Source organism: Bos grunniens, chromosome 5, assembly GCF_055505025.1.
Source record: "Bos grunniens cultivar Pamir isolate PY7600 chromosome 5, Bosgru_T2T1.0, whole genome shotgun sequence".
Taxonomy (NCBI): Eukaryota; Metazoa; Chordata; class Mammalia; order Artiodactyla; family Bovidae; genus Bos; species Bos grunniens.
The window spans coordinates 29,202,974-29,216,657 of record NC_141169.1 but is presented as its reverse complement, the minus strand read 5'-3'; the positions used below and the strand labels follow the sequence as shown (position 1 = coordinate 29,216,657).

The 13,684-nt window shown below is 43.6% G+C and overlaps 1 protein-coding gene, 1 long non-coding RNA gene and 2 pseudogenes across 8 annotated transcripts in view; 1 reads left to right on the top strand and 3 right to left on the bottom strand.

Annotated features, from left to right (window-relative positions):
* BIN2 (bridging integrator 2) overlaps positions 1-10,469 on the bottom strand; it is a 37,224-nt gene extending 26,755 nt beyond the window's left edge. For all 4 annotated transcript variants that reach the window (XM_086399387.1, XM_086399389.1, XM_086399385.1 and 1 more), the window contains exons 1-2: positions 10,311-10,469; positions 3,410-3,490 (exon numbers count right to left, since the gene is read on the bottom strand). Coding sequence is in view for 2 of the 4 variants with exons in the window: in XM_086399385.1 (XP_086255511.1) it covers positions 3,410-3,490; positions 10,311-10,391 (162 nt within the window). In the remaining 2 variants the exon portion in view is untranslated. The remainder of the gene's footprint in view (positions 1-3,409; positions 3,491-10,310) is intronic.
* The window catches only part of LOC147371588 (uncharacterized), a 59,653-nt gene that overhangs the window by 33,545 nt on the left and 12,424 nt on the right, over positions 1-13,684 (top strand). The window lies entirely within an intron of this gene.
* LOC147371591 (protein DBF4 homolog A pseudogene) lies at positions 1,161-2,002 on the bottom strand (annotated as a pseudogene).
* Positions 1,944-2,734, bottom strand: LOC147371590 (protein DBF4 homolog A pseudogene; annotated as a pseudogene).

Genomic DNA, 13,684 nt, shown 5'->3' with positions numbered 1-13,684 from the left:
ATGAACAGAGAGTGGCCGGTAAGTACCCCCAAATTTGTAACCAGTTGGTCAAAAATTTAAGTGGCCTGGGAACTCTGGAGCTTTGTGGCTGGTGTCTGAAATGAGGTAGTTTGGTGAGGAACTATGCCCTCAACCTGTAATGTTTGGACTAACTCTGGGTATTTAGTGTCAGAATTGCATTGCAATTGGATATTCATTTAAGTTAATAATCCTTCTATTATAAAGAGAAGATCACACGCTCCAGGACTGATGTCAGAATTAAATGAGATAAATTTGAGGCCTGGTACACAGAGATAGAAAGTCAATATTTCATAGAAGAATAAATCTCTGTACACACTTCTTTTTCTATCTCCTTTTTAATAAGATGAACCACAAATTTATTCTATAATTTTTCTATAATATGTATTCAATTCTGCAGAAAAATGCAAACAAAATATTGGTACTATTTACATTTGGTTCTATAAACAAACTTGGGGGGAGAAAGAAAACCTTAAGAATTTTTATACAAATTTATAAAAATTTCAAGAATTTGGTTTTCATCATTTCTGAAAGCTATTTATTTTTTTAAGTCTAAAAGCCACTAAATATAGAGGTTGAAAGAGAAGAGAAAAACACCGACAACAGATTATTTGAATTTCCCTCTTCCCAAATATCTAAAATATCACATATACCATTGTTTTCAGTGTAACCTGTGTAACCTAAAAATTCTGACTTCTCTTCACTAGTCTGAAATAAGTTCAGTAGAGATTGTACTGTTGTTGTTCAGTCACTAAATCGTGTCTTGATTCGTTGCAACCCCATGGACTGCAGCAAGCCAGGCTCCTCTGTCCTCCACTATTTCCCAGAGCTTGCTCAAATTCATGAGATTGTATTTGTAAACTACAAATTCTGTTTTCTTCTTGCATAGTAAGAAGTTTAGTATTTTTATAAAACTCTGCATTTTGTTCCAGATTTTTTAAAAAATTTCTTCCGTATAATATTTTCACTCTACTGTGGATTTTACCAGATGGTAAGCTCCCTGTATTCTTGACATCACATTCACTGGATTCCTAGAACTTTGGGATGGAGCCTTTGCCTGAAATGTTAGGTGCTCCTCTGAACTAAGGTGTCGCTGGTGGTAAAGAAAAGAAAGAAAGAGAGAAAATGAAGTCGCTCAGTTTTGTCTGACTCTCTGCAATCCCATGGACTGTAGCCTACCAGGCTCCTCCATCCATGAAATTTTCCAGAGACAAGAGTAGTACTGGAGTGGGTTGCCATTTCCTTCTCCAGGGGATCTTCCTGACTCAGGAATCAAACCCGAACCTACCTCATAATGCAGGAGACCTAAGAAATGTAGGTTCAATCCCTGGGTCAAGAAGCTCTCCTAGAGAAGTAAATGGCAATTCACTACAGTATTCTTGTCTGGAGAATCCCACGGACAAAGGAGCTTGGTGGGCTATGTCCATAGGGTCGCAAAGAGTCAGACACAACTGAGCACATATCCCTGAACTATTTACTGATAACAAATAAGAATCTCGACCAAATACAGAATGAAGGTCCTTTTCCTTCAGATCCTACGCTGGGAAGTACACAGCATCTAACTTTTGTTTTGGTTGAAATGCAGTTTTTTCCATATTGAATTAGAAACTTGTATACATGTGTGTATCCTACACAGACAGTGATCTACCCTTAGTTCTTCATTTTCATGCATAATTAATTTCCATTCAGAAATGCCAGAATGCGTTTTTGTTCATTTTTATGTAACAGTAGATATGTAAAATTTTATGTCATTTTCATAAATGGAAACTTTATTAGATGTTTTCTCATCAAGTCCTTTCAATTTAATAGAAGGGTAGAGAAACACGTTCTGAAAAAAACTCAAAGTTCTGTTTGGTTATTAGGTTTCTTTACATAAGTAACTCTGGTCAAGCACCTGTACATTATTTTCCCTGATGTCTTTCTGACGCCTATGTTGCAGTTCCAGCTTTTCTTTATATTCAGACTTTTTGGGGACATTTGCACAGTTTTATAGTCAAAAACTTAGATACAATATCATCAAAACTTGATAGTGATTACTCTGTGCAAAGTTTCTGTGTTGTTCACTTACAAGATGTGCCTCATGTCATTTACCACTATAAAAGGCTTTTTGAGTCTCCTTGTTCTTATTTTTTGTGGGCCAGTTTCTACTCTTTTCCCTACATCTCTTATAGAAGTTCTTGATTTCTTGAGTAAATACTTTGTTTTTTTCCTTTTGTTCCATGTAGTATCTTATGTCATCAGTATGAAGAATTTTTACTCCCCGTGATATTTGGTAATCTATTTGAAGGAATAAAATCAGTCATTACTAGTTTTTTCAACTACTAAAAGGAGAAATCTGTACTTTTTCTTTGAAGTTAGGTAACTGAAATCTTTACTGAGAAATTCTTCAACTTACTCTCCCAGAGCTTGTCCTTTTGCAGTTTTTCAGATATAGTGACAGAAGGTAAGTCAGTGTAAAATACTTTTTCCCACTTTTCTGGTTTGTTATCAGTTTTCAGAGAATTCCAAAATGGTTGTTCTTTTTTTCATTTTTGACCTGGACTCCACCCTGGAAATGCGAATTGCTATCGATCTTCATGGCTCTTCAGTCACCTGGCACTCACATGCTGGGTCTGGAGAAGGTGTCACATCCAGCAGCTCTGGAAGCACGGCTCCCCAAGGCCCGATGACTGGCCAGGTGCCTCTCCCCATCCATAGGCCACCAAGTGTTACCCACTTTCTCTTTTTTTTAACATTACTATATACGAATTATATTTTTTCTTGTTCTAATCATATATGCACTATAGAATTTTCAGAGTTGGTTGCAGTGCCTTCTTTTCCATTTCTTAATGTAAGTTTTCTTCTTTTTTTTTTAATGTAAGTTTTCTACATAAAATTACCCATAGCATCCAGTGAAGACAGATGCAACAGTGAGAGCAGGAGTTTTGCTGGTGAGAATGACAGGTAAAAGATGAAGGTATTATTTTAGAATAAAAGGCTTTGGTGAGGTAGATGTAATGGACAAAGAGGCAACAAGATACGGGGCCACTGTGATGAGAAGATGCTAGGGTAGAAGAGAGGCAGCCTGAGGAAAAGAATATGCCAGAAACTGAAGTGGAAGGCACTTGTTTTGCTTTTTGTCCAAGGACCTGGTGATGTCACTATACCCATCACCATGAGAAAAAAACACTCTCTGTCCCTTACGAACCAGGGTGAGCAGGAACAGGAAAGGTAATTTTCTGTGGTTCCCAGGGGAAGAATAAGCAGCAGGTAGGTCACCCTGTGGCCCTGACTCCTGGGGCTAGATGGGTTAGAAGGGATGCTTGCTGATCTGCAGAACCTGCTGTTGTTCTGCCACTCAGCCCTCACGTCTTTGTTCTTCCTCCAAGCTTCCCTTTCCCATCCAGATTACCTGTTGTTGGTGGAAATTACTGGCACTTTGTTCAAACCGTTCATCTTTGGTCTCCACAGTTTTCCCCAACTTCTGCAGTACCTGGGAATATAAATCAGAGAGGTCCACACTGTTATAGTCAAGTCTCTCTTATCTGTTGGCCTCATTTGACCCTGGCTTCTGAGTCTCAGATTCAACTAAAGGGAGTACATATATTAGCCCAACAGAATTAGAAATACAGCATGTTGCTGAAAAGTCAATTATGTTTTATGGTTCTTCTCAATTTGAGGTATTCAGCAATGTGCTAGAGTATATATAAGCCCCAGAATAAATAAGGTGTGAAATTGTTATTTAGAGTGGTTTTCTGTGGGGATGGGGGGAGACTATTATATTAAAATAAGGATTAATTAGAAGAATGCAAATGTGCATGGCTAAAAACATGAGCTTTGAAGACATTTTTTCATATGGGACACCCTCTTCCAGCCATAGCAGCAGATTCCTTTAGATAGATAAAGTCAGAGAGGTGGGTAGGAGACTCTTTTCTCTGAAGACCCTTGTAGGAAAACCGAGAAGCTCTGATATTATGCATTTGAAACCTAGCTAGAGGTGAATGCTATCGATAGCTACCTCCTCTCCTCTAGGACCCAGAGAACCAGGCATCATAGTGGTCTCAGTAATGATGCAAAGGACACAGAAATGAGAAAGATACAGTTTCTCTTCTCCTAGAGGACACTCATTTATAACAAGTAAGAAAGCCCTGACTCTTCTACCTGTAACCCCCAGTTTGGAAAGAGGCACCACTATTCCCCAGGCCCAAGTCAGAATCAAGAGCTTCCCTCAACTGCTTCTCTCTCACTTCCTTCATGGAATCCCTCACCATGTCCACCTCTGGAAACCATCCCGTGTTTTCTAGTCTCACTGCCATGGCTTTAGTCCAGGGCCTCATTGTTTTTTTTGGCCTGTGACAATAGGCCTATCTTGTTGCTGCTTAAAACCTTCTAATGATTCTCCATTCATCTGCTCAACAAATGTTTTAGTGAAATGTCCATTATATATTTACAAGTTATAGTTGTACTCTAGCATATGGGTCTCTAGGATCTGACCCTTCATTAAGCCTCAGCTCTCACTATTCCTTTCTCCTACAGGTCTCTCTCTCACTCATGTTTTTAGTTTTCTAATAAGCCGTACTGTTCTTGTTGTAGATGCTATTCCCTCTTTCTGGAATGTTCTTTCTTACCTTATCATCAGGCAACTATCTAAAATGACCAAATTCATACTCTATGTTCTTTGTGACACTTAATCATATCTATTGCATCTCATTAATCAAGGTAAATCAGTCCCTCCTAAGCACTTAGAACTTCTGCACCTGTATACATTTCTATTACTGTTGTTCTTTTTTTGTCACGCTGTGTGGCTTGTGGGATCTTAGTTTCCCAACCAGGGATCGAACCCAAGCTCCTTTCAGTGGAAGCATGGAGACTTAACTTGCCTGCTGATTTGCAGAACCTGCTGTTGTTCTACCATTCAGCCCTCATGCCTTCTTTCTTTCTACAAGCTTCCCTTTCCCACCCTCCAGACTACCTGTTGTTTATGGAAGTTATTGGCACTCTGTTCAAACCGTTCATCTTTGGTTGTCAGTTTTCCCTGGATCACTAGGGAATTCCTCTCTTACTGTTTTGTTATTTGCATTTATCTTTGTCTCTTTTTAAACTGTGAGCTCCTTGAGGATTGGACACTTGCCTTACTTGTTTATATTTCTCAGTATGTAGCAAATAGATACTTCATACTTACAACAGGAAGGAGAGTGAGACTGATACAGGAGGGGACCAAAAGGTAGGGCCTTGAATTTAAGATTTTGCTAGACTGGAATAAAGTAAAAAGGGTGAGGGTAGAAAGAGGATTTCAGGCGAAGACAACATCAGCAAAGTAACAGAAGTGTGCAGATTCACAGTAGTTTTCATGAAATGGTTCAGCATGACTGGTTTAGAGTGTGTTACAAGGAGTGATGTGTAAGGAAACTAGAGATTGGAGTCTCATTGTGAAGAACTCTGAATCATATGAAGGAGTGCCCAGGTCTTGGGTGTGAGGCCAGCTCTATGCAGGCTCTGACTCAGGTGTCTCCATTCTTAATCCTGGGGTTCTGGAGCTTTCTCTATGGCAGTTAAGACCAAGGTCTCTGGAGCCGAACTGAAATATGCCCGTATCTTGGCTTTTCTACTTACTGGCTATAAGCCTTTGGGCAAATCACTTAAATTCTAGAGCCTCAGTTTGTAGAACTCCCTTTCCTCCATTAAGATAATAATACCTCCTGAAGTTGTTGGGAGAATTAAATGATATTATACACATAAACTGCTTTCACAGTGGTGCCCTATGGTGAGCAGTTAATACAAATCCACTATCATCGTACTGAGTTCCACTCTATTCCCTATAAATACCTGTCTTTACTTCCTTTTCAGGGCAGCCATCTGTGTTTGTGTCTTTGTTCTGCCTCACTTAACACAGGGCCCTGGGTGTGCAGAGTCACTCATCTTCCCAAGCTCCACCCTCTCCCCTCAGCCAAACACTGTCCTCTACCAGAAAGTTGCAAAACCACCTTGCTTAGTGGTAATCACAGGTCTCACTTCCTTCCTGCCAGCCCTCCCTTCCTCTGCCTGGGGCTTGGTTCTTGGCGGGGAGGGGGGTGGAGGCTGAAAGGAGAGAGGAGTCGATTCAGTCTAGAGTCTATGTGACAGGCCTAGGAGCAGACCAACATCCCCAAACCTCAAAAGGCTCAGGGCAAAAGAGCTTGGAGGGTGTGGGAGTGTGTTTGTTGAAGGAATACGCCCACCTTCAATTCTGAAACTGAAAAGACGAGCATGATCACCATGAAAACATAACCCAGTGTCTTGGGGCCAAAGTATCTGTTGTCTTAAGCAATAGGGCCGTGTCTCAGGGCACTTAAACTATGCTGTAGATGTTCCTCCTCAACGTGAGTTCCTTGAGGAAGGGTGATGTATGGTGCTCCAAAAATGTCTGTTGAAAGAATTAATAATTTTACCTTTGGGTCACTTACTAATGAAAGACCATATAATGCTAATCCCTAAAGTCCTGCACTGAGAATTCTGCCCCAATTTGCCTGGCCTAGCAGCTAAGAAGTTGGAATACAGATATTTAAGGAGAAAAGACCAGGGACAAGAAAAAAAGTAAATGTGGCAAAATGTTAACACTTGGTGAAATAGGTGAAGAATATTGCAATGTTCATTCACCTATTTTACCTTTTATGTAAGTTGAGTTACAGGTATAAAGCTTAAAAAAAAAAAAAAAGCCACTGCAGACATGTTTGGTAGCTGTAGTTCCTCACTATGACCTCTCCCTATAATCATTTATTATATTTTAGTTAATTCTGTCAATTGGAGTAATCTGAAGAGGCCTTGGACATTAGATATTATGGAATCCTTATTGTCAAGATATATTCTAAAGTAGGCTCTCCTTTATCCCCTCATATATTTTCTAGCTTTTTCTCCCACCAATCCCTGAGCTCCAGCTCAGCAGCATTTCTCCCTAGTTTGCCTAAAAGGATTTCCAGATTCTATGCTTTGCTCATGTTGGCATTCCTCAGCTGGAATGCTCTCTCACCACTTGCCTGAGGAACTATTAATCAGACATAATTCCTATCTCAATTCAGCCTTCACTACAAAACCCTGTTCTGTTCTCAAGTCTTCTGAATTCCCATGGATTTATCTCTCAGGTCACTTATTTTAATTAAAACAAAAACAAAAACACCTAGATTGTAAGCTTCTAGCAGGCAAGAATGCTTCTTACTCAACTCATCTCTAAGTTCCAGAGATGAGTTGTCCAGCCCATATCGTGGACAAAGGGATTTTTCTGTAAATATTGCTGACTGAACCCTCACAAGTTGCCTGAAAGTCAACAGAGAAAAAGACCAACAGAGGAGTGGTAAACAGTGAATGCCCTTTCTCAGGGGAGATGTGAGAGGCCTGCCACAGAGAAATCACCAACAGATGGTGAAAGCATCCGTGTGAAATGTGAAGATGTGGCATACTGTAAAAACACAGTAAAGCCAGACTCATCTTGAATCTGAGAAGGAATTGGAAAATAAAACAAGACGATGCTTCATCGCCACCAGTTTAACAGTCACCAGACCTTCACTCGAAGCTTTACTCCTGCAAGAACATCAGCAGGAAGTGGGCCAGCACAGCAGGAAGTGGGGAGACACAGATGTTAGAGTGGTTTTTCAGGAACCTTATAGAGAGCAGCCTGAGATCGGGATCCTAAGGCAGGACACCTGAGTTTCAGTGATAATTCTGCCACTTGCCAATCTCTTTTGAGCCTTATTTCCTCATTTCTAAATTTGGGATACTAACACAAAGCTTAAAGCGTTGAAAAGATGAAGTGAGATCATATCACGAGAATGTGGGCTCCGTAAAGGGAGAGATCATGGCCTTCTTATATTCCTGTGCTTTGTCTAGAGCAGGCACTTGATATTTGACACATTAGTTGTTACATATTACAGTCAACCACATATAGTAAAATTGCAGTGTCCCAGGGAATCCTTTCTTTTGACTGTAAATTTCTCCGTCTTTATTTTGCCTTCAGTAACTTCCCAAGACTCAAAAACTCTGACAGGCTGAGCTGAACTCTTTCTCCTAACCCAGGTCATTTCCATCCTATCCAGACAACACCCACTGCCTCTAGGGTACCAGCTGTACTGCTTGAAGTTCAATGTCTGCTTGCCTTTGTGTCTAAATCTGGGTTCAGAGTATCTCCTTGTTTTCTGCAACAGCCTGGGACTTTCTCAGGGCAGATTCAAGTTTGTTTTTCTCTCTGCCTTCTAGGGGCTCAGATTAAGAACAGGGTGTATCTGGGCAGTTGGGAAATATTTGACTCTGAGGTTCAAGGAGCCCTCTCCCCTTCTCACTTCAGTGTCCTTACCAAATTGAGTCTCCAAATCACTGAACATCAACTGCATTTTACAGATGCAGAATCTGAAGCCTAGAGCAGAGCTGTTATTTACCTGAGGCTTCAAGTTCATGCTTTTAAAAAAGAGAGAGAAATTTTAACCAAGGGCATAGTGATGGGGCTTCCTAGGTGGCACTACTGGTAAAGAACACACCTGCCAATGCAGGAGACCTAAGAGATGCAAGTTCGATCCCTGGATCAGGAAGACCTGCTGGAGGAGGGCATGGAACCCACTCCAGTATTCTTGCCTGGAGAATCCCAGAGGAGTCTGGCAGGCTACGTCCATAGGGTAGTAAAGACATGACTAAAGTGGCTTAGCACGCATGCATACATAATATTGATAGGTTGGATGATGACAGAAGGTGAGAGAAGGAGGTAAAACATAACTATTGTCCACAAATATTTGGCCTTTGGCGATTTCTTTTTGTTTTTCCATCCCATAAGAGTAACCAGCCTTCTCTTCTCTAGTACCTCCTTTTCCTCCACAATGACTTCTAACTAGACCTTTCCATAGGCTTCGTAACCTTTGGAGAGATTGAAACCATGATCAAGGTGAAGTTAGGTTAAGGTGAAGTAACAAAATCTAGCCACACAAAAATCTTTCCCTTTTCCTCTGCTCTTTAACATGACCCAGCTTCCTCAGACAAAGACAGGGGAAACATACACACATATTCCCCCTACCCTTCCATTGTGAGCCTCTTAAAGATAAAGACTAAATCTATATTCCATCAATTCTCCATTAATAATCCCACTTTGGAGAGCTGGTTGCCTTTAATCTTCCCAGCACCCAAGCTAGTGCTCTGCTTTTATTTAAATTCTTAAGCATATGGTGTTCATTCAAATGCTTCTAAGACCATGAAGTCTTAGAAAACCAAGATTCTCACTCAGGTTCTGGTTATCTCTCTCCTTCCCATTCTCCTTCTAGCCTATTCATTTCTCCTTACCATCTTACCTATCAGGGTGTTGATGGGTGGAGAGCAGGGATTCAGATCAGAAGCAAAGAAAATATTCTGGACATATAGAAACAAAAATGCCAGTGAAATGTGTGGAGAAATGGTCACACCATCTAGGTAAGTGGGCAAGGTACAGATAGACAGACAGTCTACCTCGAGGGAGCCCTGCTGTGCTTAGTCACTCAGTCTCAATCCTGTCGGACTCTTTGCGACCCCATGGACTGCAGCCCGCCAGGCTCCTCTGTCCATGGGGATTTTCCAGGCAAGAATATTGGAGTGGGTTGCCATGCCCTCCCTCCAGGGGATCTTCCCAACCCAGGTCTCCCGCACAGCAGGGGGATTCTTTACCGTCTGAGCCATCAGGGAAGCCCAACGGAGCAGGGCCACTCAAAGCTAATTCAGGACACAGTGCAAAAAACGGTGCTCCTTGCGCACCCCGAACCAAGTACTCTCCAACGCCAAACGGAGGCACAGGAAGCAGATATGAGTTTCTGCTTATGTCAGCTAAAGCAATAGCCTGCGACCAGGCCGGGTCAGGCATGGAGAGAATCCGTCAGAATTACTCTAGTCCTCGTGGACTCCAGGTCCCACCTAACGGGTGGTACTCGTTGCCAGCCCAGCTGGTGAGTGCTGTCTTATGTGGGAAATGACCCTCTTTGAACCTCCAGTTTCATCATCTGTGAAAAATACCACTCTCGCTGGGTGGCGAGGACAAAATTTGCTACAGAGCAGTCACCAACGTTTAGTTCCTTTCTTTTCCCTTTTCTCGGTCAGCTTGGGCGTTGTTTAGGTTCCAAGAGAGACAGACGGTGGGAACTGTCTCTCAGCTTCCCCCATCCCTGTCCAAGACGGGCGAGGCTCTCTCCCTTCTCTCATATCTGCTGTTTTCATGGGAACCCCTGCTCGCCTTTCCCGAGGTCAGCCTTTGTGTCCAGCCAGGTCTCCCGCCCCGAGCACCCCGCACACCCTGCGGCCGCGTCGGGCCTCAGCCTCGGCTCCCAGCCTCCTACCTTCTCTTGGGCTCTGCTGAACTTCTTCTGCACCTGCTTGGCGAAGAGGCCGGCAGCGCCGCCCGCCCGGCCCTCGGCCATCCTGCCAACTCCCCCGGGGGCGGCCTGCCCTGGCCCGGCGCCCTGTGGTTTTCTCGAGGCCCCCAGAGGAGGAAGTGCGTTCCCGTCATGCCTCGCATCCGGCCAGGCGGGCCTCGCGCAGGTCACCCCGCCCCGTTGCCGCCTGGGAATCACCCAGGACCGCCTGAGGCCCTGGGCCCCGCGGATGCAGCCGGAAACATGCGCAACACAGGCCCAGGGCTGTGGCCTAGCCCACGCGAGGCCCAGCTGGCCGCTCCCCTGCGCTCTCCCTGGAGGCCCAGGGCGTGGGCGAGGGGCCCGCGGACACTTGTGGGGCTCAGGCTTGTTGGGTCTGTTCCCAGGAGGCCGGAGACGCAGGTCTGCCTTCCGGCGGTGCTTCCTCCCGGCCAGCTTCAAACCCTCTACCCCTGAGGTAGAGGAACACCAGCCGCAAAGAGTTTTCAAATCTGGGCCAAGACAATGTTCCCTGAGAGCTAACCAGCTGTAACGATCAGCAGGGGAAAATAACCGGAACAGGAGGATAGAAATTTTTGTTATTTCCACTCAGTGAGAGTGTTGAATGGGGTGTTTATGGATAAGTGTGCAGGAGCAGCGTACTCCAGTATTCTTGCCTGGGAAATCCCATGGACAGAGGAGCCTGGTGGGATACGGTTCATGGAGAGACAGAGACAGGACTTAGTGACTAAACAACAACTGGATGACCACATAAAATGGACTTTCTGCTTCAGGGTGGAGTTTTTAAAGATGGAAGCCCTCTACTGGAGAGGTTGGCTCTGTCAACCGGGCCAAAAAAAAAGCACAATCTAAAAGTTGAGAATTATGTTTTATTTAGCAGACAAAACTGAGGACTTAAGCCTGGGACGCAGCCTCTCAGCTCTGAGAAACTGCTCAGAAGAGGTAAGGGAAGAGCCAACAGGTAATCATCAAAAGATTATAGTTAATTAAAGAAAACCAAGTATCTCAAGTTAAGGACCCACTCCAGTGTTCTTGCGTGGAGAATCCCAGGGATGACGGAGCCTGGTGGGCTGCCATCTATAGGGTCGCACAGAGTCGGACACGACTGAAGCAACTTAGCAAGTTAAGGAATTTGGTACTTTTCTATTTGGGGGATGATGCACAAGTCTGGGCTCACTGAAATCATTCCTTGGATATGTACCTCAACTATGTGGAGCCAGTATCCTGCACTTTCTCATTCCGAGTCTCTTCAGGGTACAACAATGCGTGGTGGCTGCAGTGGCTGATGGCCTGAGGGCCAGCATCCTATCTCTCTCCTGAGCTCTCGGGGCTCACCATGGAGAGGATGGGGCTGTAATGTGATGACTTGATGGCTGCAACATCCTTTGTTTACTGATATGTCAGGCAACATTTTTTCACTCATGACTCTGAACCTAAACTGGTAGGAGGGGTAGGTTGAGCAGAGGACAGGACTCCAAATCTGGACTTGAAAGAGAGGAGCAGCTGAGCTAGAAGTAGAAATGAAGATGCTTAGAAAGGGAGAGGACCTTATAGAAAAAAGGCCAAAGAGTTGGATATGGAAGCCTTGCTGGGCATGGGGAGCAAATTTTTCTAGCTGGAGGAACTAGTATAGTGTACTAGATGGAGGCAGAAAATACATTGTGTAAATTGGGATGGGACTGCTGAGATTATAACAGTTGCTTCTCTAGGTCGGTTTCCAAATGGAAGTTGCTTCCTGACCTGATTGAGAAGATAGCTGGAAATTAGGACACTAGGTTTGGAGGAACCATTTACTCAAGGATTTTGCAAGTAAAATTCCCCAAAAGGAGGAAAGGAGGTCAAGATAAACTTCCTAAGGACTGGGGAAGGAAGCTGAACGCCTGAGACAAAATCAGAAGGCCTTCTTTGCTATCATTTTCCAGATCACTCCCCCAAACAGCCATATTGCACTCAGAATCAACCATGTGACAGGCATTGCTGGGTGATGGGAAGCCAAGAATGAATGTTTTAAAAGTGATTCTTGACTTAAAAATGCTTAAAGTCTGGAAGTGGAGATAGGTTGTGAATCAGATGATTTTAGAGATGGATACAAAAATTTCGGGTAATAGGTCATTAGGGTTTATTCTGTTATAATGCTAGCTGTGGGGATGATCTAGAAGGGGCACAGTGAAGAAATGGAAGGACAAAGTGGGGGGAAGTGGGAGGACAATGGTGCTGTGGGAGCACTGAGAGAGAGATGGTGATCACCACAGATGTGTCAGTAGCAGAAGGAGGCCAATACCTGGGTCATTCTCTGGAATTCACAGCATCCTCAGTAATGCAGCCCAGCCACTGCTTCCTAAAAAACCCTCTTCAGTGCCAAACCCTTGGGAACTGAAATTGATAGTCACCAAATCATGAAGTATTAGAGCAGGACAAATCTTTGGAAAGTACCTAGGTTGGGAATCGGAGTAACAGAAAGGGTGACTTGCCCAAGGTTATCCAGTTCCTCTGGCAGGCTACAGTGCATAGCGTCGCACAGAGTCAGACACAACTGAAGCGACTTGGCACAAGCACACACACCCAGTTTGTTGGTAGTAGAAAAGAGATGGGAATACAGGTGTCCTGTCAAGCCCAGCTTCTTTAAAAAAAAAATATTTAAGTAATTGATTTATCTGGCTGCAAGAGGTCTTAGTTGTGGCATGCAGGATCTTTTAGTTGCTGCATGGGAACTCTTTTTTCTTTTTCATGTGAACTCTTGTTAATAGTGGTATGTGGGATCTAGTTCCCTGACCAGAGACTGAACCCAGGCCCCCTGCATTGGGAGCATAACGTCTTAGCCACTGGACCACCAGGGAAATCCCTTGCCCAGCTTCTTTTGCTGTACAAACTGTTCTAGAAGACTCTGCTGACCAAAGTAGCCTATAAATTGTGAGACCAGTCTTGGACAGTTTCCTCTAATGTAATGTCAACTCTCCAGATCCCTCTTGTCTGATCCTCAGCAGTTGCTATGAAAAACTGTTTCTGATCCCCTTAGCTTTCTCCTTTCAGTTCCCTCTTCGCTTTATCATACGCCACTCTTAACAGACTGAGCCCTGGCCAGGATAGGGAAGATTTATCAGCTTCCCAGTTCTGTGTTTTTTATAGAACCCCGGATCCAGTTGCCTGTTTTAGTCCAACCTTGAAGTGCTGACTCATACATAGCTTGAGGCCCCATATTCTTTTCCCCTCAATCCTTTCCTTTCTTTGTTCCGCATCTTCTTTTCTCATTTTTTCAGTTCTTTCCTCTCTATCTCCTTTCTGATTTGTCACTTTCACTGTCTGCTGGCACCTGACCTACCACCTAATCTTATACTCCT